We start from the raw sequence: 27,199 nt of genomic DNA on the forward strand, positions 1-27,199 counted from the left end.
TTGCTAGGGGGGGTCCGGGTGGGGGTTTCTCTGCAGAGATCCAGGGGTGGGAGTCCAGGGCAACAGCTGCATGCTTGGAGCTCAGAGGTCACTGCCAGCATTAAAAGGCCACTCTGGAACTGTGGTTGGAGCACAGAGGGCAATTTGGCCTTCTGACTTTATTCCCAGAGATTATTTTCTCTTCTCAGAGCTCCAGCATGGTTGGGAAGGAGGAGAGTGGGTTTCCCTGGCACGGGGTAAGTGTTCAGAGCGGGGAGCTGCTGGCCCCGACCGCCTCTGCTCCTGCGTACACGCATGCCCGAGCAGCTGCTTCACGCTGCTCTCAGTTCCAGTGCAGCCTCAGCTCTGGCTCCCAGTGCTCTTCACTCCCATCAAGTCCCAGCTTCCGAGGAAGAGGAACCTTAAATCCTGTTCACTCATTGCAATCCAAGTTGTCTAGCTCTGGGAAGAAACCCGAATCAGCTGGTACTGTTCTGTTCCAGGTGACATGTGAAGTGGGGAGGGGGAAGGAGGCAGCCTCCTGAAGGGTGGAGAAGGGCGTTCACCACTTCCCTCTACCATTGTGGTAGCCCCAGGAAGTGCCTCGGGAAACCTAGGACTGATGAGTCTGTGATGATGCAGATCTCACCTCTCCCCAGCTGCAGGAGGTGGTCATCAAACCACGCCTGGGTTCCACTTGTCTTGCCAGGTGTGGAGATTGACCCTTCCCACCCCATTTCCCCAGGACCTGTGGATTCAGGCTGCAGTGAAGAAATGCTCTTTGCAGAAAAGGGAAATTTAGTCTTAAATCTCAGCCAGGTCTGTCACCTTCCCTCACAGGAAAGAATTCAGGGGAGATGAGGACTGAAGTAAAATGATTTTATTTAAAGATTATGAGGAAGGAAAGAAAAAAATAACCAACACATTCAAGAGAGAACATGGGCATCTCCAGTGGGGAGAGAGCTGAGGTTCCACATCTCAGGTGGAATGCAACCCCCCAATCCCACCTTGCTCCCACCATGGGGATGCTGCCTGCTTGCCTTTGCAGAGTTGATTTTATAGGTTTCCTCCCAAGCTGCCCTATGTCGGGCTTTCTACCTAGATAAAAGTCTGTAGCTTGGGCCAGAGCAATAGTGGGTAGGGCATTTGCTTTGCATGCAGTCGACTTGGGTTTGATCCCTGGAGTTCCACATGGTCCCCCGAGCATCACCAGGAGTAATTCCTCAGTGAAGAGCCAGGAGTAACCCAAAAAGCCAAAGGGAAAAAACAAGTGTTGCTATGACATTGTCAAGGGGGAAGAGTGAAACTTTTGGTGTCCACATTCATGTCCTTACAACAATCCTTTGTTCCTCTCTCCAGTGGGGTCAAGCCTTCTCTGGTCTGAGTTGCCACCAGCTAGAATCTTATCAGTTCTGAGTCCACAAAGTGGGTCCAGCCATAATGCTTTTGTCTTTAGAATTAGTGACAGCAACTTCCTTATATCCCATCTTGTTTCTATTACTTCCGGAGCACTCATCTCCCCTGTGCCTCCTATCTACTAGCGTGCTTTGGTTTTTGCTTTATTCTTCACGACCCCGTTGGGCCAAGCTGAATCTCAGTGGGTTAATCCCTGACGAATCCAGAAGAAGAATGGCCAAGAGAAGATGACAGAACCTAGTGTCTCCAGAACTCACAGCGGGGACCTGAGCTCCCATCAGCCCTCTGTCAGGGTGGTTTCACTTCCTTCCTTTTCCTGTGTCAGAATGTTGAAACTAAACAAATCTGATCCAATGACAGACAGATCCGGCTTCTCTCTGAGCATGGACACGCAGGCGAGCTCGTGGCAGCGAAGGGCCTGGTAAATGCTGGGCCATGCATGCCCCGGTGATCCCAGAGAAGGCAGGCTCCGTTCCAGCAGCAGCCTAAAGGCAAAGCTGAGTGAATGAAGAGGTTCTGAGCACCTGGATGCTCCCCACGCCTCCTGCTGAGACATAGGTCCCCTAATCAAGCACGTTTGCCCCTGGTGAGAACAGAGCTGAATTGATCCATTCACGTGATCCCCTGTCACCAACTCTATTTCTGAACTTCTCACAGCTGTCAACATCACCCTCAAGTTCCTTCCCTTTGAGGCTCCTCATTTTCACCCTCACCCTCTCCTTTCAACCCTATGCCAGGTATTTGGAAGTACCCACGGTTCCCAGATGGCCCCCCTGCTCTCTCTACTAGGGGTCTTACCTTGTGCCTGCCCCCCTCTCTTTCTCTCCTGCTTCCCCTTCTTCTCAATCTCTCCCTCTCCTCCCACTTACCCACCTCTTTAATTACCAGTTATAGGTAAGAGCCATGTAACATGACATTTGTCTTAAGACTGTATTAGAGGGAGGATGTTTGATTCCTGAAGAATCTGCCCATTGCCAATAATTCCTAGAATCAGAGCATCTTCAAGCTACTCCTTTCTTCCTAGGCTCAGATAAAAGTCCTTCTCAGGCCACATAATGTAGGGCTTAAGGCACCTGTGCATTTGCCTAGTACTTGTCCCCCTCCCCATCTCTCCTGATTCTTTCCAGCACAACTTAGGGTCTCTGGAAATAGAGCATAGATCCAGGTGTAAGCCCTGAGCACGGCTGGGTATGTACAATAAACCAAAACAAGGAAAGACAACAAAGAAAACCCCATCTCTATTCAGGGCCTGTTCACTGCAGAGTGGTGGGAACTTGTTCCTGCCTGACCACTGACCAGAGTTTGACTTCGGGCAAATCCCAGGTCCTCCCCAAGTCTCCTGTTCTCTGTAGCAGAGAAAACAAATAGCACATTTCCAGGGCCACTGCTCAAATAAAACCTGGGATGTTTAGTAATTCTCTACCTAAATGTCAGTGACAGGGGTGGGGCGGGGGAGAAGAGCCGCGCCCCACTTTGGATGCTGAGTAAGAGACTCCCTGTTTGTGAAGGCTGCCCTCCACCTCCACGCCGTGTGGGTGAGGCTGCCTGCAGAAGGGATGTGGGTGAGTGATCATACACTCATCGCCTTCCTCCCTTGCACATCCTCTCCCTGTTCTCAGACTTGCTGTCCTGGGAGAGGCTGACATAATTTCTAGCCAATTCTTGTTGCTCACAGGTCCCCCGAGGCTGGTACCCCGAAAGCCCCCTGCCGAGCCCCTCTAAGTGTTTGTACCAGTAGATAACTACAGGCTTCCAACATCCAAGGGGGTTGAGAATCTTCTAGTTGTTCCCACACCCCTGTGCCAGCTGCACATTTTATTGTTGTTTTCTAATTATTGAAAGTCAACTACAGTGGAGGAAATTAGTGTGAAAAAAAACCTATGAAAACTAAGAGGAAGACTTGGAGAGGACTAGATAAATGGTGGAATGGAATCAAAGAGAGTAGAGACAACCGTCAGGGTGGGGGGAGGGGGACCGTTAGCAATTCCAGCAGGCAATTGCACTCACATTGCTTCTCAAACATCTTTCAGGGTTTGCTCTGCTTCAACAGAAAAGGCAGGAGGTGGGAAAGAGGCTCCGAGGCTTGGAATGTGTGTTCGTATGCACGAGCCCTGGGTTCCATCCCTGCCACCATATGTTGGCATATGCTGGGTGTTCCCCACAAGACACACACACCCCCCCAAAAAAACAGAAACTGAAATTCATAGATAATTATTTTTGGAAGACAAGTGTTCAAGCTGGTCTCTTACTTGAAGATAAAACTTTGACCCTTCACCAAAAGATTAGGAAATGAAAGTAGACTTGACTGCTGCCAGTTGAAAGAAGATGTTAATAGAATGTATGCATTATTTCAGAATTTCCCTGTCTTATGAAATACATAAAATCTATAATTAAGTCAATGACCACTGGTGTTGAACCAATGTGTTGAGGGGGATCTGCTAAGCAGCTGCCCTTCAACGTCTTTCCTCCTGAATCACAGCTCTCACTTCACAGTTCCCTCATTCTGCCAAAGGCAGGTGGAGAATCCAGGCCAGCTCTGAGTTCCCGCCACCTCGCTGCCTGGGTAACCGGGTTGATGCAGGCAAGTATGCGCACATGCGCACACCCTCCTCTCTCCAGGGTGGCCTCCTTCTGCCCTGCCCGCTGGGGTCTTGCTTAGGCTGTGGGAAAGCCTGTTCCTCCCTCACACCCCCCAGCAGTTTCAGTTTTATGGATTAGATTGCATTCCCCAAACTCAAGTGTTGGGGTCCTACAGCCCCTGTGATGGTATTTGAAGGCAGAGCCTCTAGGGGGTGATCAGGGTCAGTGAAGACACGAGGGTGGGGTCCTTAGGGCTAGGGTGAGAGGCTTTACCGCTACGTGGGTGGATCTGGAGAGTATCGTGCGGAATGAAGTCAGCAAAGGGACAGACACAGGATCATCTCTCTCACATACAAGTTATGAAGAAACAGCAAGTAAATAGCAGATGCCTGAAGGCAACAGAAACTGAGAACTGGTCTTCAGCAGGAGGCTTACCGGGGAGGCTGTGGGGGGCGGAAAATGACAGTGGCAGTGGAGGGAGGTGAACCTTCTGGAGGAGGATATGATGCTAGAATGTTTCATGTATGAAACCTCACTAATAACAGTTTTGTAAACCATATTGAAGAGTTAAAATTTTTTTTTAATTTTAAAGGAAAAGAAATATTAGTGGGGGATAAAGGTATGTTTCCAGCGGTGCTGCAGAGTGATTTATTTTTCCCCCTAAGAGGGGGCAGTAAACTAATTACGTTTGGGAGCTCTGCATATTTGAAAATCATTGTCTCTTTACACTGTCAGGACAGAGAAAACCCCATCCCCAACCTCAACCCCCAGCCTGGTGGGAGCCCCTTGTCCAGAGTTGGGTGGGACGCCCAAAGCTGCAGGCAGTGAATATGTGCTGTCTGCGCGGCCCAGTCTAAGTACACCTGAGCCTGAGGAGAGCGGCAGGTCCCCTCAGCAGGCCCGTGAGAGCTGACAGAAGAGGCTGAGGGCATGGCCCTCAAATTCATGGGGACGGAGGGGCCATCCCCTTCGTCTCTCACACCCCCACTTGCCACATTCACCATCTTTTTGGCTTACAAAAGCACCCAGGTGATCTCTAGGCATATGAACTGGAGGTTTTATATATTTTACTTGGAGGGGGTGGGTATATGGGGGGCTTATACTTGATGGTACTCAGGGGCTATTCTTGGCTGTGCACTCAGGGTTTTCTCCTGATGGTGTTCGGGGGATCTTTCATGGTGCCAAGAATTGAACCAACATCTGCCACATGCGAGGCAAGCACTGAAAGCACTGTATCATCTATCTCTCTGGTACACAATGGAAGGAAATAAAATGTGCTCATGGTCCTGTGTTCTGGGGGTTGGGGTGTGGGGGGGTCACACCGAGGCTCACACCTAGGCCTCCTGAATGCAAAGAATGCTTTGGCCTCCAAACAGGAAGTTTAATGACTTGAACATTTAACAGGTCACTCTCTTTTCCAAGACAGCTCTGTGATCATTGTCAAATCTGTGTCAGCTTTGAAGAAGCTCACGGCTCTCCTGAGCTGACTCTGGATGGTATCTCCTGGCATGACCACACAGGATGGATGGTGTTTCTGTGTGTGACACCCTCTATCCTGACACCATCTCAAGCATTTCACTCTGACTTACTTGGTCGGCAATTGCTGGTTATAGCTCCCCCACCCCACTCCCAACCCTTCCTCCCTCTTTAGCTACACAACCCCCAGTTTTTCTTGAAGCTGGAGGTGGCTCTGATACTAATGAGACAGATGCAAGCAGAACTGGACAAAACCTCAGGGACTAGTCCATTGCAGGAGCTGATCTGGCTGCAAGGCCCTGATCCCTGTTTCTGTTTCTGCATGCTGCGGGCATGCGGTGGGAAACCCAGCAGCTGTATGAGCCATAAAGTGACCACAAATAGAGTATCTGGGGCTCAGATGGGGGAGCAGATGCCCTACGGAGCTTTGTGGCCCTTGGTGGCCAGGAAGCAGCTACGCCAAGGGACAGGGAAGATTGGGGTGATGTATCTCTCTGCTGGCCCTGTGGCTCAGCCCTAATGCCCATGATGAGGGGAACAGCAGAGAACATGAAAACTCTGTTCCTTGGGCCTCTTGAGATGAAACCCAAGAAGACTGCCGTGAGGACAGGGTCTTCGGGAGTCCTGACAGGGATGTCACTCACCTGCCTTCATCACACTTCCTGCAGAATCCAGTCAAGTCTGGTGTGAAGAGACTGGGGAACGCATAGCCCCCAGGTGTTCCTGTCCCTGGGACTTCCATGGTGTGCCCCCCCCAGCTTCTTGGGAGTCAGAGTGACTGCACAGGGCTCCTGTAGAGAACAGCTGGGCCACCCACCCCAAGGAGCCTTGTGGCAGCTATGTCAGCCATGAAGGTGGAGGCACAAAACCAGAGGAGACCCCACATACAAAGACCAGAGGGTGGGATGCCTTAAAGCACCCTGGGTCACGAGAGTAGGATTAAACTGTGAGGTTTGACCTGGGACTTGCTTACACTAACTGGTTGGGATAGGGGATTCCTGCAGGTGACAGAGTAGTCTGGGGAAAGGCTGGGAAGGCTGTCTTATCCAGGAGAGACCCCCACCCCAAACTGGGTGTTTTCTTTTTTGTTGTTTTTGTTTTGTGTTTTTTTTTTGTTGTTGTTTCGTCCAGTGGTTACTCCTGGGGTTACTCCTGGCTCTGCATTCAGGAATCACTCCTGGCAGTGCTCGTGGCAACATATAGGATGCCAGGGATGAAACTGGGTTGGCCACATGCAAAGCAAACACCCTCCCCGCTGTTCTATCATGCCAGCCCAGTCTGGGTGTTTCTTTTCAGCTGACCTGCTACTGCATGGTGCAGGCCAGCGGTGTGGGTGCGGGTCTCCTCTCCTTTCAGCTTCCGCTGTGGCCGTGGCATCTTCTAGGGGGTTTGAGATCTTCTCAGGCTACAAGAGGAGGGGGAAGGTGGGAAATGGGATCTCCAGTCACACTGATGACAGGGAACATGGATCACTGTGAGTCAAATGGAGTTTGTGTGTTGGCAAGAGATCCAGGCTGGCTAAATCTGTCAGAGGTGAAGACACCCCCTGCCCCCAGCCCCCTGAACTTTCCCTCAATTTTGAAATGAGCAGCACTGAAGCAGTGCTTTCCAGGAGACAGGTTTTCTGCTGGGTGGCCCCTGAGTTCAGTGGTGATTATGTCTGATACTATTATCCTGGAAGAATCAAATCCAAACAGTAGGCTCAATTTGGCAAGATTGACATTCAGAGGAATTTGCGTTCTCAGGACAGGAATGAAATGTCAGGAGCAGCCAATCCTCATGTCTTATTTCTTTGATGGGCAGAGGTCACCCACCTAATGAGGGGGAGCTTGAGAGGAGGATAAGGGGAGCCCTAAGTCACAGACTGGGTTACAAACCCTTTTGTGTGATTTTCCAGTGGGATGCCCACAAGTGGCCCAGATACATACTCTCTGCAAAAGCTCAGGGGTGTGTGTGTGTGTGTGTGTGTGTGTGTGTGTGTGTGTGTGTGTGTGTGTACACTAGAAAGAATTAGACTGTTCCTGAGTAACTTGCAGACAAATTGGACAGAACTGCGAATGAAAAAACACCAAATGGTTTCCTTACACAGTAGGCTGTGTCTCTCTGAAGCCTAATTGCCTCGCACTCCTTCAGCCCAGAACAGCAAAGCTCATGGAGGCACGTGTCTTCTGATTTTGCTGTATTGAGTACCCTTCCTCTCCTATTCACCCTCCTTTATTTCCTGTCCTTTCCTCTTTTCCCTCCTCTTCATCCTTCCTCTCACTTCCTGTCTCTTCTCCTCCTCCTGATCTCCCTTCCTCTCCTCTCCCTCTTCCATTCTCCTTTAGTGTGTGTGTGGGCTTCTCACCTGGTGATGCTTAGAACTTATTCCTGGCTCCGTATTCAGGGATCACTCCTGGTGGTGCTTGAGGGGATCATATGGGGTGCTAGAGATTAAACTTGGGCTAGCCATGTGCAAAAACAGTGCCCTACCTGCAGAACTATCTCTCTGGTCACTCTTCCCTTCCCCTTCTCTCTCCCTCTCTGTCATTCTCCCTGTCCCCCTTGTCTTCTCTCCCTCTTTCTCCCCAGCTCCCATCCTCTTGTCTCCACCTTCTGCTGGTTTCCAGCTTCCGGCTCCTGCTCCTTCCTTCCTACGAATGAACTTGCCATCTGACTTCCCTGCCCTGAGCCCTGGAGTAGCGTTTGCAGGCAGCACATTCCCCCATGGGCCCTTTTCCTTCCTCCACATCTCCTGGGCTTTTGTTTTCCAAATTATGGGCCTTTCAAAATTAATGAGCTCATTTATTTCCACCATGTCAAATGCACATGGAAATGATTATATATTCTCTCCATAGGCCGGGAGATTTGTTCTGCATGTCCCAAGCGTCTCAGGGCACCTCCTCGTAACCTTGGCAGCACTTAGGAGAGCACACGTGAGTGTGAGGGGCCTCCAACAGGACAGAAGCTTCGCATCCTCTGTGCCTGCCCACTCCTTTGTTCCCTCTCTGCACACGTGTGGTTCTCCGCCCAGAAGTTGGGGGCGAGGTTGTGCATGTGATCAGTATTCTAGCAGACTGCCAGAGAAAAAGCTCCGGCGCATTATTTCGCCCGCAGAGCAGGTGTCCTGCTTTTGGAGTTGTAACGTAGCCAGTGAGCAATAGCTCATGAAATGACCTTCTTTTCAATTTATTAAAGGGCAAGCATTTCTTGGAAATCCATATCTTTTACCGAGCTCTAAATCAAGGTTGCATCGACCAAGGCCTTCTCAGAATCTCTGCTCTGACTTAAACTTTCACAGACGCAGGCACAAAACCCATCATTCCTTCGCTGCGCACACTGAAAGGAAGCCTGGCTTGTCGGTGTAGTTTTTGGCAGCGAGTGTACGCTGTGGGATGAGCATTCTCTGTGTGTCTCTCTTAGAGGTGACAGCTGCATTGAGAATAGGGCTGTCTCTTTTGTTCTGAGGTCATGAACAGTCCCTAACAGCCTATTGGCTGGTTAAAAGGAGAAAGTTAAATGACTTTGGGTGATGAGATCCATCCCCCTCACAGATCCCGGCCGACACATTTGCTCCCTGACTCCACCTCCAACCTGCCATGTTTACTTGGTTTTTAGGCTCATGCCTTGACTCATTCCAGGTGATAGTTTGTATTCAAACCTGATCTGCTTGGAAGCTGCTCATTGGTAGAGATGAATTGGATGTTTGCACACTCCCATCAGCCCTGGATTTTCCCTGTACTACCTTTCCTCTCTCCTCCTTTCCTGTGCACACAGCAGAAACCTCTCCTTCCAGTGTTTGCTCAACAGGCTTGCTCTGAGCTGCTGTCAGAATTTCACAGGGCACTCTGGGGTGGCTCCAGGAATCAGGAGTGAAGATATCCCAGGGGTCACTTTGCCCAAAGGTCCCTGGAAGAAGAGAGAATCATCAATAAACAATAAGCGTAGGATGGAAATAACCCTGCTAATCAGAGCAGAGCCTATAGCTAAGATTAGGATTCCAGAGTCTTTTCTAGGTCAGCACAATCAGATTTAACTCTGCTTCTGAAGTTATGTCTGAAACAATTTCAGGGTAAAGGGTGTGATTCAGTGGTAGCCTAGCATGTGTGAGGCCCTGGGTTTGACCCCCAGCACAGAAAGAAGGAAGGAAGAAAGAAAGTAGGGGGAGAGAGAAAGAGAGAAAGAGAGAGAGAGAGAGAGAAGGACGGAGGGAGGGAGGGAGGGAGGGAGGGAGGAAGGGATGGAGGGAGGGAGGGAGGGAGGAGTGAATGATGAAAGAAGGAAGGAAGGAACGAAGGAAAGGGAAGGGAATATATGAGAAAAGAGGGATGAAAAGAAAAAGAAGAAAAGATTCCATGGCAGTTGGCTGTGCATGAGTTCATAACATTGCTGCATAAGTTACTCAATTATAAACTAAAACCTTTCAGGATAAATTAAATTGAAGTATCAACTAGGGGGAGAGAGAAGCTGTTGACGCAGGTACCCAGGCTTTCTGAGCAATGGGCTCATCGCACCACTGCAGCCCGTGCTGACAGGTCTTTCCTCACTAAGCATCTCCTCTAGCCCAGCCCTGAGTTGATCCTCCAAGACATGATCCTGTGATCACACATTCCCTGAGCAAACTCTCTGCTTTTAGTTCAGTTATGTTTTCTTTCCAAAGTAAACGCTCTTCACTTTGCTAATTTTGTCACAGTCAGATAACGTGAAGGCACTGTCAAATCTCACCTTTCCTCATCCTATGTTGAAGCTCCACCCACATGGGTCTGTAATCAGAGATAAGGCCCTAGTGGAAGTAAGAAAATAGAGTCCCTGCAGAAGGGACACCAGAGTGTATGCTGTCTGTCTGTCTCTCTGTCTGTCTCTCTGTCTCCCTCTATCATGTGAGGCAGCTGTCTGAGGCCAGGAAGAGTGCTGACCCTCCTCTCAGAGCTGAGATACAGCTCTGTTGCTTATGCTGCCCAGCCCCTTGCATTCTGTGGCATCATCCTGAGCAGAACGAGACACTTTGCTGCAAAGAATTAATCCTCCATTCAGTGGTGGCACATCAGAGGCCCCTGCTGTGCGCCTGAGGGGGTCCTCACCTATGTATTCCCCAGCCGTGCTCCAAAGGCGAACAGTGTGGTCCAGGGAGGCTGACAGCAGAAACTTCTCCTCTATCAGCTCCAAACTAAGGACATAAAATGGGAGGGGAGAGGGAAAAGGTGACTCTAGCATGGAAAGGACACTGTGTTAGTTCAGCTATACCCAGCTAATTAAAATAAGATGTAGAGCCAGGCAAGGTGCCTGAATTGTTTCTGGCACTCTCTTCCTTTTCTGAGTTTTCACCCCACACTTCCTCCAAGTTCCCCAGGTCCAGCCCCGAGACATCAAACAAGATATTCTGAAAATTATCTTACAGATGATGGGTTGGAAAAAAAGATCAAGAGGTTGGAAAAAAACATCTGGTGCAACTTCAGGTGCTGCCCGCTGCCCTAAGTACTGACACATTGTGATTCCAGTATAAACCATGTTGAACTTACCAAGCTTCCTAACAAACCCCAAGAACTGGGACAATTTGAGGAAAATATCATCCTCTTCCAAGAAAAACAAAAGCATTCCATCTCTTTATTCTGTACAAGCAATGGAAACTGAATTCTTTCCTTTTCCAGCAACTACAGAACTGTAACACTTCCTCTTGACTCATCCAGAAGGCTTCTGGGAGGATTGGTTTGATTAAAGGTAGACAGTGTCACAGCTCTCTTAGACATTTTTGAATTCTAAAACGAGTGGTACTCACCTGGTCACTGTGGTGGTATGGGACCGCCAAAAGGTCACATCTAGATCAAAGGAAAGAATGCATCTGTGTAGGTGGTGACATAAACACCACCACAGTGCTGATGCTGGATCCTACAGGACAGGGCCAGCAGGCTGAGTGTGTGTTTAGTGGGGAAAGATCTTGCAAATCTTTGATCTTCCACAACAGTTGACTAGTCCTCATGAAGCACCAATCGCTGGTGAAAGTTTGTGTCAGGTCTGGACAGAAACTGGGATGTATGAATGGTGCTGCCACTATACCTCTTTCAGAGTTTATAAACATGCATGAGTCGGTAAATAATTAAAAATACTCATTTGTCTGGTTTTGTTTTGGGGCCACACTTGGCAGTTCTCAGGACTCACTCCTGGCTCTGTGCTTAGGGATCACTTTGTGTCTGTGTGTCTTTGTGTGTGTGTGTGTGTGTGTGTGTGTACTTATATATATTTTTAATTGACATTAACCAATGTCAATTAAAATGCCTTCTACTTTACACCAGGGATCATTTTTGGTGGTGCTTGGAGAATCATATGGGGCACCAGGTATCAACCTGGGTGGGACACATGCAAGGAAAATGCCCTATCTGATATACTATCAGTCTGACCCCAGTAAAACGTGCCTTTTAAAATAGCTATACTTTTCAGTACCTGCAATAAAGACCAATACAAGGCATATCACTCCTACTTCCAAATTCAGGTTTTTCTAAAATGAGTCTCAAATTTCTGTGGTAGGACAGGACAGGTAGCTAAAGGGAAGTATGTGTAGATTTGCCTATAACTGACCTTTACAAAATTGTGCTTTATAAAATTTTAGTCATTTAAATATGTCAAATGGAGCTAAACATACTAATATGAATATTTAGAAAAACATGACCTGGACATTATGTACTGTGTGTATGTACATATATGCATATATAGATTACTTACGCACAATATATTAAACTTTCTGAAAGGACACTAAAATGTATTAATAGTATTACTAGGACTCGGAAACAGGAAGTTAGGTGGTAGAGGAGGTCAGAGAAATTGCTGCTTTGTTGTGGGGGGCGGGAGCACCTGGTGATGCTCAGGGGTTAAACCTGGCTCTAGACTCAGGAGTCACTCCTAGAGGGGCTTGGGAGACAATATGGAATGCTGGGGGTCAAATCAGAAAGTTAATCTTTATCCTTCATTAGTGCTGATTGATTTTTTTCTAAACATGAGTACTTTTAATATCAATATTGTAAAGTCTTAACATTTTAACTTATCTTTGTTATTATTATAGCGTTATGTGTGCAGAAAAGTTGGAAACACAAGTTTTAAAAGAGAAAACACATCACAATATTCCTTTTTTTTTTTTTTTTTGCTTTTTTGGGTCACACCCAGTTATGCACAGGGGTTACTCCTGGCTCTGCACTCAGGAGTTACTCCTGGTGGTGCTGGGGCACCATATGGGATGCTGGGAATCAAACCCAGGTTGCTCACTTGCAAGACAAACGCCCTACCCACTGTGCTATCACTCCAACCCCCACATCACAATATTCTACACAGAAAATGGTTGTTCAAACAAATTCCATGCAAAGCTTTTCAGACTGTCAATCTTCCAACTACTTTGCTTTACAGAATTACATTCACACTATAACCTTGTTTGGTTGGCTGGATTTTTAGTTTAACCATTTTTTTCTTTTTGGGTCACACCTGGCGATGCTCAGGGGTTACTCCTGGCTCTGCACTCAGGAATTACTCCTGGTGGTGCTCAGGGGACCATATGGGATGCTGGGAATCAAACTCGGTTTGGCCTTGTCCAAGGCAAATGCCCTACCTGCTGTGCTATTGCTCCAGCCCCCTAGTTTAACCATTTTTTTAAATCATATTTCTCTTGTGAATACACTTCAATATATGTGTCATTATCAAATCACTAAATGATATTCCAGTGTCTTATTTATTTAATCAATTCTCCTTATGGCTTGCATTCAGGTTCTATTTTCTTCTCATAAACCATGCATTCATTTACGACCTCACAATGATATCTTTGGGCTCAGGTTTATGATTTCTTTCAGTCATATTTGAAGTTGAATTGCTGGTTCAGAGTTTTTAGCTGCATATAGCTAAACTGCATTTACACCACAGCACCAATTTACCCTCTATTTAAGAGTGTAAGCAAGCCCATATTCCTGTTTCTTTGTTAAACAATAAACAATATTGATGAAAATCATTTTTCTCTAAATGTGTGGGGGTTTTGTTTTGTTTTGTTTTCTTTAAGTCACATCAGGTAGTGCTCAGAACATACTCTTAGCTCTGTGCTTAACAATGACTCATGGCCGTGCTTGGGACCATATGGGGTGCTGAGCATTGCCCGGCTGGCCACATGCAAGCCAACTGCTCTGCCCACTGTACTGTTTCCCTGGCCCTTCTAATCCTGCTCTTAAAGAGAGAAGTGCCCTTCTGACAGGTACAGTTTAACTGAAACCACCAGAATAGGAAAGTTAAGTAGATGGCTGGTGTTCACCGGAATGTGAAAGAAGAGTTCTCTGCTTACTCTTGGGAGGCTGAAGTTCCACACCCTGCAGGCCATAACCCTGGATGTCATAGACGTGCACAAATCCATCCTGATCAGCCACGAAAGTGAGTGTGTCTCCTGCTGTCACCACAATGCTGCTGACCCGGGCCTTGCTTTTAGACTGAAAGATATGTACACAAGGCCCAGTAACATACACACACACACACACACACACACATACATACATATTTACACACACATCAAAGACACACACTACAAAGTGTGTCTTTACAAAGACACACCCAGGGCCCATCTTTCACAGACATCACTCACACACACATACACACACATGCACATCAGCTCTTTACAAAGACAAACACCTACCCAAGGGTCCTTTACAAAGACAGACCCAGGGCCCATCTTACACACATACACATATACATACACGCGCGCATGCACACAACAACTCTTTATAAAGACATATCCAGGGCTCATGACTCACACACATGTACAAACACACACACACAATCACACACTGTAGGGACTCAAACCTGACTTACCTGTTAGCTTATGGTGAGTGAAATGCTGTTATTTCATTTTGAGTAAGCACTAGTCACCATGCCTGTGTTAATTCCAACCAAGGAGCACCGCCATTTAGATAAAGAAGGCCAGAGCCTACTACCCAGCACAACTGTGGGGCTGCTTTATCAGGCTAGTGTCAACCCACTCCCCTCATACATGCAGAAGGTTCAACCAACCACCTGCCCAACTTACAGGAGCGAAGTCTGCAAGGGCACAGGTGCCACTGGACAATTTCCAGAAGGTGAGGGAACCTGTGGAGAGAGTTAGGAGGACAGAGGAGGTGGGGGGTGGGGTTAAATCTTGGGGCTCCATGAGAGGCATTGAAGCCTCCAATTCCAGCAAACACCTCCTCTTCCTGGTGTATTCTAGCAGATAACAACTACCCACACATGTTGGCAAAGGCCTTCTCATTGGTAGAGTTGGGCAACATACTCTTAGATCACTATACCCCGAACCTCTTGTAGAGGGGCATGAGTAGGGGTGGGAGGTTTGATTTGGGGGGAGGGGAGCTGACTCTCCCTTCTGGGCAGGACTGAGGTGAGAGCCCAGCCTGGGCCTTGAGAGTAAGTGAGCCTTAGAGACTCTGTCTTGTTCCTCTCATGTCTCACAACCACTCATCACCCTAGGGCTTGCCCTGTTCCTCAATCCTAACAGTTTGTTCTCATGCTCTAGAGGGCCCAGTTAGGGGTAGAATGTGGGGAGGGGGAAGCAAATGCTCTAAGGACACTTCCAGGCCCCAGACCAAGGACTCCTCTGTCTCTTGGAGATGCAGCAATAATGATCCACAATGACTTTGTACCCCCCGCCCCTGACACCTGAAAGAGAATTGTTAGTGTTCTAAGGCAGAGACACCCTCCTCCAAGGATCCATGAACCACTGATGCCATTTCCAGGGCCTGGGGACAGAAGTGCCACCACCTAGACTTTCTCTAACTCACTTCCTCTCTTGGCTACTAGCCCTCAGCCCCCAGGCCCAACCTGAGATGAAGATGGGTCTGGGAGGTACGAGTCTCCCATCTTCACAGCTTTGTAGACCCTGAACAAACTCCTTCTTTCCCATCATCAAGGGGGTACCGGAATGTAGGTTCTGTGTCACGAGGGAAAGAAGGACCGAGGGTAGTCTCTGTTCTTACCTTGAGGCCCATTGGCCATCAGAGAAGCTGCAGCAGCACTGCGGTCACACACTGCCCGTGTCTTTAAGAAGGCAAGGCAGGAAATGCTCCTGTCGGAACCTGGAGACCAAGGAGAGGGTCTGAAAATAGTTTTATTCACTTGCTTACATGCTCTAGGGAGGGAGGGCTAGAGTGGTGCTCAGAGTATGTGGCTATGCAGACAGGGGTCTTCAGAGCTCAGACCAAAGATGTGGTGCTCTGGGATCCCGGGTGCTCAGGGGCCTCCAGGGCTCCCTACTCACCAATGCTTGGGACTGGAGGAGGCGCTTGTGTAGCTGGGGCTGGGCACGACATGTCGTCCTGTGCACGACATGTGCCCATGTGTGGCAAACTGCAGGATTTTGTTATTTTTGTAGAGTTAAACAATGGGAGAACTGAGCCACAAAACTGTGTGTGTGTGTGTGTGTGCGTGTGTGTGTGTGTGTGTGTAAGGAATGTGGGGGATGGAGGTGAGTACACTGGTGAGGGGTCCAGTGTTGGAATTTTGTATACCAGAAAACATCATTTACAGTACGGTAAATCACAGTACTCCAATTAAATTTTAAAGTGTTTAAAAATTAATAATAACAAATCCTGTCATTGGGGGCTGGAGTGATAGTAGAGCAGGCAGGGTACTTGCCTTACACACGACCAACCCAGATTTGATGATCAGCACCCCATATGATCGCTCAAACCTACCAAGAGTGGTCTCTGAGCACAGTCAGGAGTAAGACCTGAGCACTGGAGGGTGTGGCTCAAAATCTCTGGGTGGGAAAGGGGGAGGGGAATGGGGGCAGAAAATAAAAGATCTTCTGAGAACACTCCTGGAGCCAAGGACTCCTGTCTCTTGGAGAAGCATCAACAGAAGCCAGCCCCCCCCCCTCCAGCCCCCCGAGGGACTCTTCAAAGTCATCATCCTGAGAGAAGTATTGTCTGACAGGGTCCTAAAGCACAGGCATCATCCTCCAAGGATCCATGAACCACTGACGCCAGCCAGTGGCTTATAAATAAATAAATAAATAAATAAATAAATAAATAAATAAATAAATAAGGAAACTCTGTCTTCAAGTGATTGCCAACGTTTTTAAGGAAAGGGAAAAGAAAGCAGGTATCGTGCCTCCAGCAGGTCAACCTTTACCTGCTGGGTGAGTGCATCAGCAGACTGATGATGCCGTCAGGCTTCCTGATACCCCAAAATTGCCGCTGTGCTTTTGGCTGGACTGCAACAACTTGGGACCAAATTTTCCAAGAAATTAAATGGCCAAAAGTTAGTTATGTGGGAGCCATGCCCACAAACCACCTCTGGCTCAGCTATACAAGCTCATTTATTGGCCTTATTTCAGAGACCCATAGATAAATCTTGAAAAAGATCAAAAGCTACAGTTAATCTCATACCCACACATGGCTGAACAGACCAGGGTAAATTGGAGGAGAGTGGGTTGGCCTGATGGCCCTCCCAAACAGAACCCTCGGCAGCCGCTTGCTTCCACAATCCAAAATTGCCACCATACCCCTGGTCTGACTCCACCAGCTCAGGATGGACCTCACCAAGATAAAATCTGCTCAAAATTCTGGTATGCGATTTTGTGACTGAAATCTCCAGGCTTTCTTGGGCTCAGGATGGGCTACCTTCCCCCACCTCCCTGTATTTCCAGAAGCCTCAGCAGTCACATCCACACCCCAAAGTGGCCACCCAATTGAAAAGCTATTTCAGCCTTACAGTCCTGATAAAAATACTGAATGTCCAGAATAAGCACCATGACCTCTTAGCACCTGTATTGCAAACCATAATGCACAAAAGGAAAAGGAGAGAAAGAGCAAGATGAGAAGTGCCTCCCATAGAGAGAGGCTGGGGATGAAGGTGTGGGTTGGTGGGGGATGGTGGTGGGGAAATGGGGGACATTGGTGATGGGAAATGTCCACTGGTGGAGGGATGGGTGCTGGATCATTGTACGACTGAAATCCAATTGAGAACAGCTTTGTAGTGGTCTATCTCATGGATAGCCAATTAAAATTTTTGTTTTAAAAAAAGTAATGTGGAGTTTATGCCCAATTCAATCAGTTTAATCGATGGTTGAATAAATCGCAGTATTTCTACATTAAAATAAATTTAAAAATTCAAAAAATAAAAAGAAAAAAGAAAAACACACATCCTTGACACATGGATCCTCCAAGGACATTTTCTGCTTGGGCCTCATGTGATCACAGGAGTTCAGGGCCCTGGGATGAAGGACCAGTGGGGGCAGCGGAGAGTGTACAGGACTGGATCCTGCTTCTTGCTCCCCTTGCCTTCTGTCTATACTCCCACTGAGCACCTCTGGGGTGATGACCAGAAGATCACAGCACAGTGAGGTCAGGTATAACTGGAACTGCTGGGGAGCATCCCATTGTATAAATAAATGCAGTAAAGTACCAGACAGGGGTCAGAAAAATAGCACAGGGATTAAAGTGTTTGCCTTGCATATGGCCAATTCCAGTTTGGTTCCCAGCATGCATATGCCCTGTCAAGTGTGGTAAGCCCTGGGCACAGCCAGATGTGGCATAAACCTCCTCCCATCAACCTCCACTCTGCAAAAAAGAGAGAAATGGGCTTTGGGCAGAGAAGGGCTGCGGGTAGTGGTAGAGGGGACACCTGACCTTCACAGTTCAGCTAAGGGCTGTTAGTCTTTTTTGTTTTTGTTTTGGTCCATGTTCAGTGGTTGCTCAGGACTCAGTGTCATTGCTTCAGTGCACAGGATCATGTGTTGCCTGGGACGGAATCAGTAGCACACAGCCCGCTGAGCTCTCCAGCCAGTACAGTGACTCTTTCCTTCTTGCTTCCCCTCCTCCTGCTATATCTTCAGCACTGTCAGTACAGGCCCACATACTGTTCCTTTTCTTCACTTACATGTAACCCTCTTATACTGCTTCGTAGAGAGAACTCACATATTTTTTACTTGATAAAACTCTTGTAAACTAGGGCCTGAGTGATGGTGTAGTGGGTAGGGCATTTACCTTGCATGCAGCTGCTCTGGGTTGATCCTGGGCATCCTATATGGTTCCCAAGCATAGCCAGGAGTAATGCCTGAGCATGGCAGGGTGTGGCCCAACAAAGAAACAACAAACAAAACCAACAAAACCTCGTACACACCTATTTAGAAGCAAATTTCCCTGGGTATAGAATGTTACTGGTTAGATACTTTATCTCATCGTCCCTGAATCTGTGGGCTCTGGACTCCATTATCCATACCAGAGGCAAAGCCAATGGTGTCATGTGAGCAAGACTCACTATTGATGGTGTCCAGTGCTGGAAATAACTACCAGAGGTGTTGCCCTCATCTATCACCATTGTGTCCTGGGGACTTGGCCTGAATGGTCTCCACACTTGCAAAACCACAACAGATATAGCTGACTTAGGCCCTGTCCTCAAAATCACAGTGGTCACATTGTGCTGAGCAGTTGTTAGCAGGACCACCTTCAATTGGAACAGCAATGCGAGGCAGACAGGCAAGAGTTGTAACGTCTAAGGTGACACATCTAATGTTCAGAGGGGTTGACATTCCAGCCCAAATACGTTTTGCTTCCAGAGCTGCTGCCTTTGATATTGGGCTTTGTGATTGTCTTTGGGGTGTGGGGGATTCTCAGAGGTTGGACAGAGGGTCACCCACAGGGGTATGGCTCTTCCTTGGCTCCTTTGTTAGCCCAGTGTCTTTCCCAATGCCTGGTATGTGGGCTTCTTTCCCCCCCAGTTGTGGGCCTTGGTTTGGGGGTTGACAATAGGGGTGAAGTCGGGAAAAGTGAAAGGAGAGGCTGAGCAAAGACAACCCCAACTTTGCCCAATATGTTCATCTTTGTTGTTTTTGCTTGTTTTGTTTTTATTTGGGAGCCACACCCAGCTGTGCTCAGGGATCACTCCTGGCGGTTCTTGGGGGAACACGTGGGATGCCGGGGATTGAACTCAGGTCAGTCACACACAAGGCAAGCACCCTGGCCACTGTGCTCTGGCTCCGGTCCGCCCACATTTATCTTGGGAGAAGCCTTGAAATCCAGAGGAAAGCTTTGAGTGTCTGTCTCCCCACGTCCATGCTTGTGTTCTAGAGAGCATTCCACACCTCTCAGCCTCCTTTTCTCCATCTGTGATGTGGAGTTTTCACCTCCCACTCCAGGGCATTCTAGTGAGACTCAGTGAGATGTTGCGTGAGTGGTATGTGAGTCAGGCTGCATGCAGGTTGGGACCTACAGAACCTGGAACAGACACGACACAAGCCACTACTCCACTCTTGTGCCTCAACTCTTCAGCTCAGATTCCTCACCTATAGAAGTGGGCTCGGCAGGGCTGGAGGAAGATCCATGGTAGAGTGTTTCCCTTGCAGCCATAGGGCAAGAGTTTTATGTCTGGCTTTGCCCTCCTGCCCATGCCCTGTGAGAGCCTGATGGAAAATCAATGTGTGCAACTCCTGGCAAACCGCATAACCAGCTGTGTTAACACAACCAAGGATGTAAACTCCATCACTGCATCCACAGCAAGGCAACAATAGCAAAGGAGAGAAAGCGCAAAAAGGAAAAAAAGGGGTGAAACAAACCCAGTTTTTACACTCAGAGGCCAATGTGAGAATTATATACTCACATTGTAAATAGAAGTAAAATACTAAGTGTTCAGAAAATAATATATATGAAGTACATACCATTTATTTAAATAGCATATTAATTATAATTATATAGCTATTAAAATGCATATTACTTGTATGACTAAAATGCAATCATGAACAGCTTTGTGATGTTCTATCTCATGGTGAGTCAACTATAAAAATAATAAAATACAAAATAAAATGTACATTGCTTTATTTAATTTTTGTTAAGTGATATTTTGTTTTAATAAATATCATCATTTATAAATAAACAAGCATATATCACTTTATTGGTCTCCAAAACAAAAATCTTTTGTCTCCTAGAACTTCTAAATGAATTCAACAAAGTAGCAGGAGAAAAGGTCAACACAGAAAAATATGTTCCTATCCCAAACAAACAATAGGAAGAATTTAAAAAGGAAATAGTAAAACAAAGTCCATTTAGAATAGCATCTAAAAAGAAAACAAAAAAATAGAATAGCATCTAAAAGAACAACATGCTCAGGAATTAACTCAAGAGGTAAAATATTTGTGCAATGGAAAACCAGGAGACATCACTGAAAGAAATTAAATATGTAAATAAATATGAAACATATTCCATAGTTATGGATTGGAAAACTTAAACAGCACAATCCAAAGAGAGTTTCAGTCTCTGTACAATCTCTTTCCAAATCCCAATGATGATTTTTGTGGATATAGAAAAACTCATTCTAAAACTCACATGGCATCTCAAGGGACCCCAAAGAGCAAAAACAATTTTGAAAAACAAAATCAAGATGAGAGGACTCATACTTCTGGTTCCAAAACTTACTTCAAAGATACAATAATCAGCAGTGTGGCCTTGGCATACAGATGGATACACAGGTCAGTAAGAAAAAATAAGGAGCTCCAAAACAATACTTCAAATGTATGGTTAAATAATTTTTTTAAACAAGGGTGCTAAGGCCATTTGATAGGCAAGGACAGTCTTTTCAACAAATGATGCTGGAAAAGTTGAGCATCCACATGCAAAAGCTTCTGAATGAATAAGTGAATAAGTGAACCCATGGTCACACTAACAGAAAAAGAATGTGGAAGAAATGGAAGTAGCAAAACATGTGCAGTCATCCATGCATCCATCCTTCCATAAGTAATTTAATTTAGGGACAGATTTTGTAGTACAAGTTTTGAGACACATCCAGGTGGGGTGTTGAAGGCCAGTTTCATGAAGCGTGAGGGTATTAGACCCATGAGGAGGTGCTGAGCTGGGGGTCAGGAGAGCAGGGTGAGTTGAATGAAGCCAAGAGCATGCCATAGAAGGTGGAGTCATGAGAGCGAGACTAGGAGAACTTCACCAGCAAAGACTGGGGGGCTCAGATGTGAGAGAGCCCCCAGGTAGGTAGGGGAGAAGGAAAGGATTTCGGTGTGCTGGCCTGTGAAATGGGTTTTGGTGGACCCATTCCCAGGACTGAAGCAGCTGGACCTTCACTTAAACTCCCTTCAGCTTTGGTAATCCCCCTCTGACCACTTAAACCTCAAGCCAGGCCTATCCCTTTGAACATACCTGAAGCCAGGCCAATCTCTTTGTGGTCCAGAACTGAGATGCTTTGAAAGAATGTGGCTTGGGGCCTAGACCTGCTCTGTGTGTGTGTGCAGGGGGGGGACACAGAACTTGCCTGTCACCCACCTTCTCCCTCTTCTGCACCATCAGATGGGCTGGGGGTATTCAGCTTGCAGTACACGTGGCCAGAGATGACATTCCAAATGATGATCTCCCCATCGTAACTGGAAGTGGCCAGAAGAAATGGTGGGCACTGGGTCACACAGAGGATGTCTTCCTTATGTCCTTGGTTCTGAGAAAGAATGGGGGTGGGAACAGAGCAAGAACTGTTCAACTTCCAGTTGAACCAGTCAACTCCCCTTTACCTGACCTCTGAGAAAGAGGATCTTCCATCCTGAGTGGCCCCCTGTTGGGGGGAGTCATCTGAAACTAGGGGCCCCCCACCCAGAGGACCTGGGTTCCCTCTGCCCCCATGCTGTAAGATCTGTGGCAGCTCTGCCAGAGTGGTGCTGTGTTCTCTTGGGTCTATTTATCACCTCTGAGGCCCCAGGGAAGAGCTACTCCTAGCGTGTTTCCATGTAGTGCTGGCAAGCAGATTAGCTACAAGGAGTCCCCACGTGGGAAGAAACTGGGTGGAAATCGGTCAAAGGAATCTAACACTGGCCAAGGCTATGTGTCTTCCCAACAGCCCTGGCCTGTATCACTGAGCCTGGCATTCCTTCACTTAGTGCCTGCAGAACTTGTATCTGCCTTGCACCCTACTCCCCATTCTCCCACCCCGACTATGACACGCAAGTGATCACCTCTCCCCCTGAGAGGAAATAGAAGGGAGTAAGTAAGCAGAAGGGAGTGGAGAGACCAGGGCTATAGACACCAGCACTGGCCATTTCCCTTTCAACCTTCTCTTAGACATGCACTGTCGGTGTGAGGAAATTGGGTTCCTTGCGGCTGTAAAAGCACATTTTGTCCCTTGTTCTTACATACTTCCCAGAGTGTACACCCAGAGGACCTCTCCATGGGTATCTAAGATGCTCCTTCTTAGATTGGGGCTGTCAGGATAGCGGCTGGTGCAGTGAAGGAGGCACTGTAGACTGTGGAAGAGGCCAACAGCGTTCCTTCCAACTCCCTTCAAGTCCCTCTACTGTTCCCCTGTGCTCTTCATGGTTGTTTGTCTTGTTTTTATTTGGACGCCACACCCAGCAGTGCTCAGGGATTGCTCCTGGCTCTACATTCAGGGATCACTCCTGGTGGGAATCACATGGACTGTTGGGAATTGAACGTGGGTTGGCTACATGGAAGGCAAGTGTCCTACTTACCATACTATCACTCAGGGCCTCCCTTACTGCTATTTATGATACACATATGTGGAGTCCTTTCTTCTGTGATCCCCCACTGCCTGCAGAGTCTATAAGCTAGACTTCCACGACTTACAAGCTTTTAACATAACTTGCCAACTCCATTTATCTTCTGTGGGTTTTTACCTGTTACTGGGGATCAAATCCAGTTCTCACAGACACTGGGCAGGTGATCTGCCTCTGAACCACATTGCATCACTTCATTTCCTTTCTGACCCTGATGCTCAAGTTTTTCAGCCTTTTTATAATCCTCAATTTCTGGACTCGACACTGCACTGTTTCCCTATGCCCTCATCTCAATTGCCTTTTCCAACTACCACAGGGGACGTCAGAGTATAGTTAGTGATTCACACCTGGCTTTTCCCAGAATTTTCCATATTACTATGCCATCTACCATATGCATGATGATTATTTTCTGTTTATCTACTCACCGGTTTGTGAGATATTGGGCTGGAGATAATATTTGGGTGTGTGTTGGGGGACACCTTTAGTGGTACTTGGAATTTACTCATGACTGCACTCAGCAATATACCTAGCAGAGCTCAAAGGACCATATGCCATGCTGGGGATCAACCAAGAACTTTCACATGTGAAGCAAGTCCCTTAAACTTCTGTACTATTTCTCCCTAGAGGAATCACACTTTACTCATGCTCTTTTCCCTTCTGTGCCTATAGCTGTTAAGGAAGGCACCTGAAAGTGCTAGAATTATCAAACTATCTCACTCTTCCATGACTTCTTACCCTTGTAATTGCTATGGCATGTCCCCTATTTCTTTGTTCTGTCATTCAATATTAACAACATCAGTGGCAGCAACAAAAATAATTTGCAGGTTCCATGAAGACAGGTTCTGTATGTGGACCATTTTGCTCCTCACTGCATCTTCAAAGACCAACATGCATTTAGCTCACACTAGACATTTGACCAATGTTGACTCAATGAAAACAGTTATTGGTACATTATTCATCTACACACTGAACTCAATAGAGCCTGGTTATACCACCATGTGGACAGACCTTGTGGATTTTGTGTTCTGGTGCTTTACTCCTTGTGGAGTATTTACAGGTGGTATAAGGCAGGGCAGGGGAGAGGAATGTATGGAAGTTTAGGCACAAGGAGTGACCTTTCATTCTCAGCTCTGCCTTGACTGGCCTGGCTGGCATTCAGATGATGTTGTGGGCAGTCTTTGAATTGTGTCACTGTAGAAAGTTAGGAGCTCTTTTGTGCTCATTGAAATCACATGTCTCCTGGCTATGGGTCCCTGATAAGTCCCATCTTGGTAACTGTCCAGTTGCTCCAGGCATGCATCTGACCACACAGTGCTTACAGGCCCAGCGGATGCTTCTTGGAGCAAAGTCACACCTACCACATTCTGGGGTGCTTTGTCCCAAACTACAGAATTTCTGGCTGGAGTCATGCAGAGCTGCATGGGTTTGCTCCAGTGACCTCAACCTCCTAGCCTGAACATAGGCCCTCGGGCTTCCTGAAGCAGAAGTGACTGCCTGGAACTTCCTGGTTCAATCTGGATCCCAACCATAAATTTTCCATAATGGTTTTTTTTTTATTCCCTAGATGCTTGAAAAACTAAGCAAGACATGGGACACAGAGTGGGCCTTCACCAAAGGAAACGAATCCTCCTCTGCTTGGGTTAAGAGCCAGACCACAGATAGGTCCTCACCAGGTCATCCTGCCAGTGTGGCTGGGGCTTCCAGAAGTGATGAAAGTCACGTGGCACATCCTGCATGAAAAGCCAAAGCCGAGACACTGATGGGACAAGCAGTGAAATGAACTGCCAACACACTGGCAACTTCAGAGGAAAAGGCGCTGGCACATTTTATAACCCTTTCCCTCACCCCACCAGTGATGTAGATTTTCTAAATGTCAAAGCAAATTCCTCTAGTGCCAGTGGGAATAAAAAGCAATCCTTTCCTGACGTCTGGGTGATTGCATTTCAGAAAATCATATGTCAACTGACAAGCTCTCCGGGGATGGTCTGCAGAGCTTTGCTTCATAAAAAAAGACGCAGAGCTGTGGCACGCGTGACAAACAAAAGCCATCAGCCTGGGAGCCTATAATACCAAAGGACAAATTTAACGCTGTGACGTCCCAGGTCGTCGTCTCTCTGATTGTCAGCAGCTGCAAGGCTTATACTGTGAGATACAGCACACCTTTTGGATGAAAAAAGTGCTTTGATGTCTAAAGGCTTTCGGAAATCTGAGCGTGTGCAGTACAGCCAGCAGGGAAAATCAAATGCCACAAGTAGATTTAAAATCCTGCCTTAGCCAGCATTTTCAGTCTGTCCCCTCTCACAACCCCACTTCCACATCTCTAAGCCATAAAGGAAGAGTTTTCTTTTGCTAGAAATGCTATATGTGCATAACATAATCTTCCTTTTCCAGTTAGAGGGAAATGGGCATGAAAGCATGGTGGAGGAGACAGAAGAAAGTAAGGAGAGTCTGTCTGGAGCAATATAGTAGAGTAGGTAGGAACTTTTCCTTGAATGCAGCTGACTTGGGTTTGATCTCTAGCATCCCATATAGTTCCCCCAAGGACCCCAAGCAGTAAGTCCTAAGTACAGGGCTAGGAGTAACCCCTAAACACTGCCAGGTGTGGCTCAAAAAGGCAAAGAAGAATGAGGAGGAGGAGGAGATGGAGAAGGAGGAGGAGGAGAAGGAAGAATAGGAGGAGAAGGAGAAGAAGATGAAGGAGAAGAAGAAAAAGAAGAAGAAACAGAAGAAATAATAGAAAAAGAAATAATAGAAGAAGAAATTATAGAAGAAAAATAATAGAAGAAGAAGAGAAAAAGGATGATGATGAGAAGGAGGAGGAGGAGGAGAAGGAGAAGAAGAAGAAGGAGGAGGAGGAGAAGAAGAAGAAGAAGAAGGAGGAGGAGGAGAAGAAGAAGAAGAAAAAGAAGAAGAAGAAGAAGAAGAAGAAGAAGAAGAAGAAGAAGAAGAAGAAGAAGAAGAAGAAGAAGAAGAAGGAGGAGGAGGAGGAGGAGGAGGAGGAGGAGGAGGAAGAGGAAGAGAAAAAAGGAAGAAGAAGGAGGAAAGGAGGAGGAGGAGGAGGAGGAGGAGGAGGAGGAGGAGGAGGAGGAGGAGGAGGAGGAGGAGGAGGAGGAGGAGGAGGAGGATAAGCAGCAGCAACAGCAGCTAAACAGTTAAGGGAGTGGACAGATAATGCACAGCTGGTTGACTTGCCAATAGGGGTGAGTGCACGGGAAATGTAGCTTGAGCCCCTGCAAGCTGCAGAATGGAGTCCAAGGCTGGGGAAACCTGGCGAAAGTGAGAGCTGCCAACAGATCCCAGAGACATTGTTCTCTTTGCACCCAAGGATTTTCTAGCTAGCACTTCTTCCCATAGAAGAGAACTAGAGGGAAGGAATGGAAACAAGCTCAAAGGAATGTTTTCAAAAGAAAGAGGCAAGGAAAGGTGAGAGGAGAAAGATAAGGAGGAAGGGCTGGAGCAATAGCATTGCAGGAGGGATGTTTGCCTTGCACGTGGCAATTTGGGTTTGAACCTTGGCATCTCATATGGTTTCCTGAGCACCACCAGGAGTGATTTCTGAGCATGGAACCAGAAGTAAGCCCTGAGCATCGCTGGATGTTCCCCCCTCCCCCATAAAAGAAATAAAAAAGAGACGGAGGAATATATATCATTGACCTGCCTATGCCAGAAAACAAAGCATAAAATAATTTGAAGTATGTGTCTTTAGGGCCTGGGTAGATGGTGTGCAGGGGTTAGGGTATATGTCTTGCATGCACCCACCCCCAGTTTGACCCCTGCACCACCTGTGCAGTGGTTATCACTGGGTATAGCCCTGGAGACCCTGCAAGGCTGTGGGAGACCCCCTGCGCTCTTGAGAAGCACTGCATCCTCATGGCCTGTTACCCAAACATGTGTCAGTAGGTCAAGAATCAGCAGGGGTGCCTCCTGGGCTCCTGAGCACTGCTTGGGAGGACTGTCTCTTCTGCAAAATAGACATCTCTTTCAGGCTTGGGAATGTGGCTCAAAAGACAGGAGCACATGCTTTGCATGCAAAAGATTTGAGTTTGATCCTTGGGACCACTGGCCCCTGTGACTGAGAGAGGGTGGAGGGAAGAGAGAGAAAGTGCCCATTCTCAGGAGGGTTTGAAATATCATTTTGTATGTTTAACTTACAAAATACACATTTATTCTTCGGTCCCATCCAACAGCTATGATGCACCTAGAACAATAATACAAGATTATATTTCCATAAGTATCAATCATATGTTTAATTTTTGCAAT

At 47.2% G+C, this 27,199-nt stretch overlaps 1 protein-coding gene across 1 annotated transcript in view; it reads right to left on the reverse strand.

The window, feature by feature from the left end:
* Window positions 1-850: 850 nt before the first annotated feature.
* Window positions 851-27,199, reverse strand: part of LOC101542927 (WD repeat-containing protein on Y chromosome-like) — an 89,071-nt gene continuing 62,722 nt past the window's right edge. The window contains exons 12-21 of the mRNA XM_055123996.1: window positions 27,092-27,137; window positions 21,705-21,870; window positions 15,414-15,512; window positions 14,474-14,532; window positions 13,739-13,880; window positions 11,207-11,246; window positions 10,512-10,597; window positions 9,176-9,339; window positions 6,753-6,856; window positions 851-1,880 (exon numbers count right to left, since the gene is read on the reverse strand). Coding sequence (XP_054979971.1) covers window positions 1,673-1,880; window positions 6,753-6,856; window positions 9,176-9,339; window positions 10,512-10,597; window positions 11,207-11,246; window positions 13,739-13,880; window positions 14,474-14,532; window positions 15,414-15,512; window positions 21,705-21,870; window positions 27,092-27,137 — 1,114 coding nt within the window. The 3' untranslated portion in view covers window positions 851-1,672. The remainder of the gene's footprint in view (window positions 1,881-6,752; window positions 6,857-9,175; window positions 9,340-10,511; window positions 10,598-11,206; window positions 11,247-13,738; window positions 13,881-14,473; window positions 14,533-15,413; window positions 15,513-21,704; window positions 21,871-27,091; window positions 27,138-27,199) is intronic.

Source organism: Sorex araneus, chromosome 1 (assembly GCF_027595985.1).
Source record: "Sorex araneus isolate mSorAra2 chromosome 1, mSorAra2.pri, whole genome shotgun sequence".
In the NCBI taxonomy this organism is placed as follows: domain Eukaryota; kingdom Metazoa; phylum Chordata; class Mammalia; order Eulipotyphla; family Soricidae; genus Sorex; species Sorex araneus.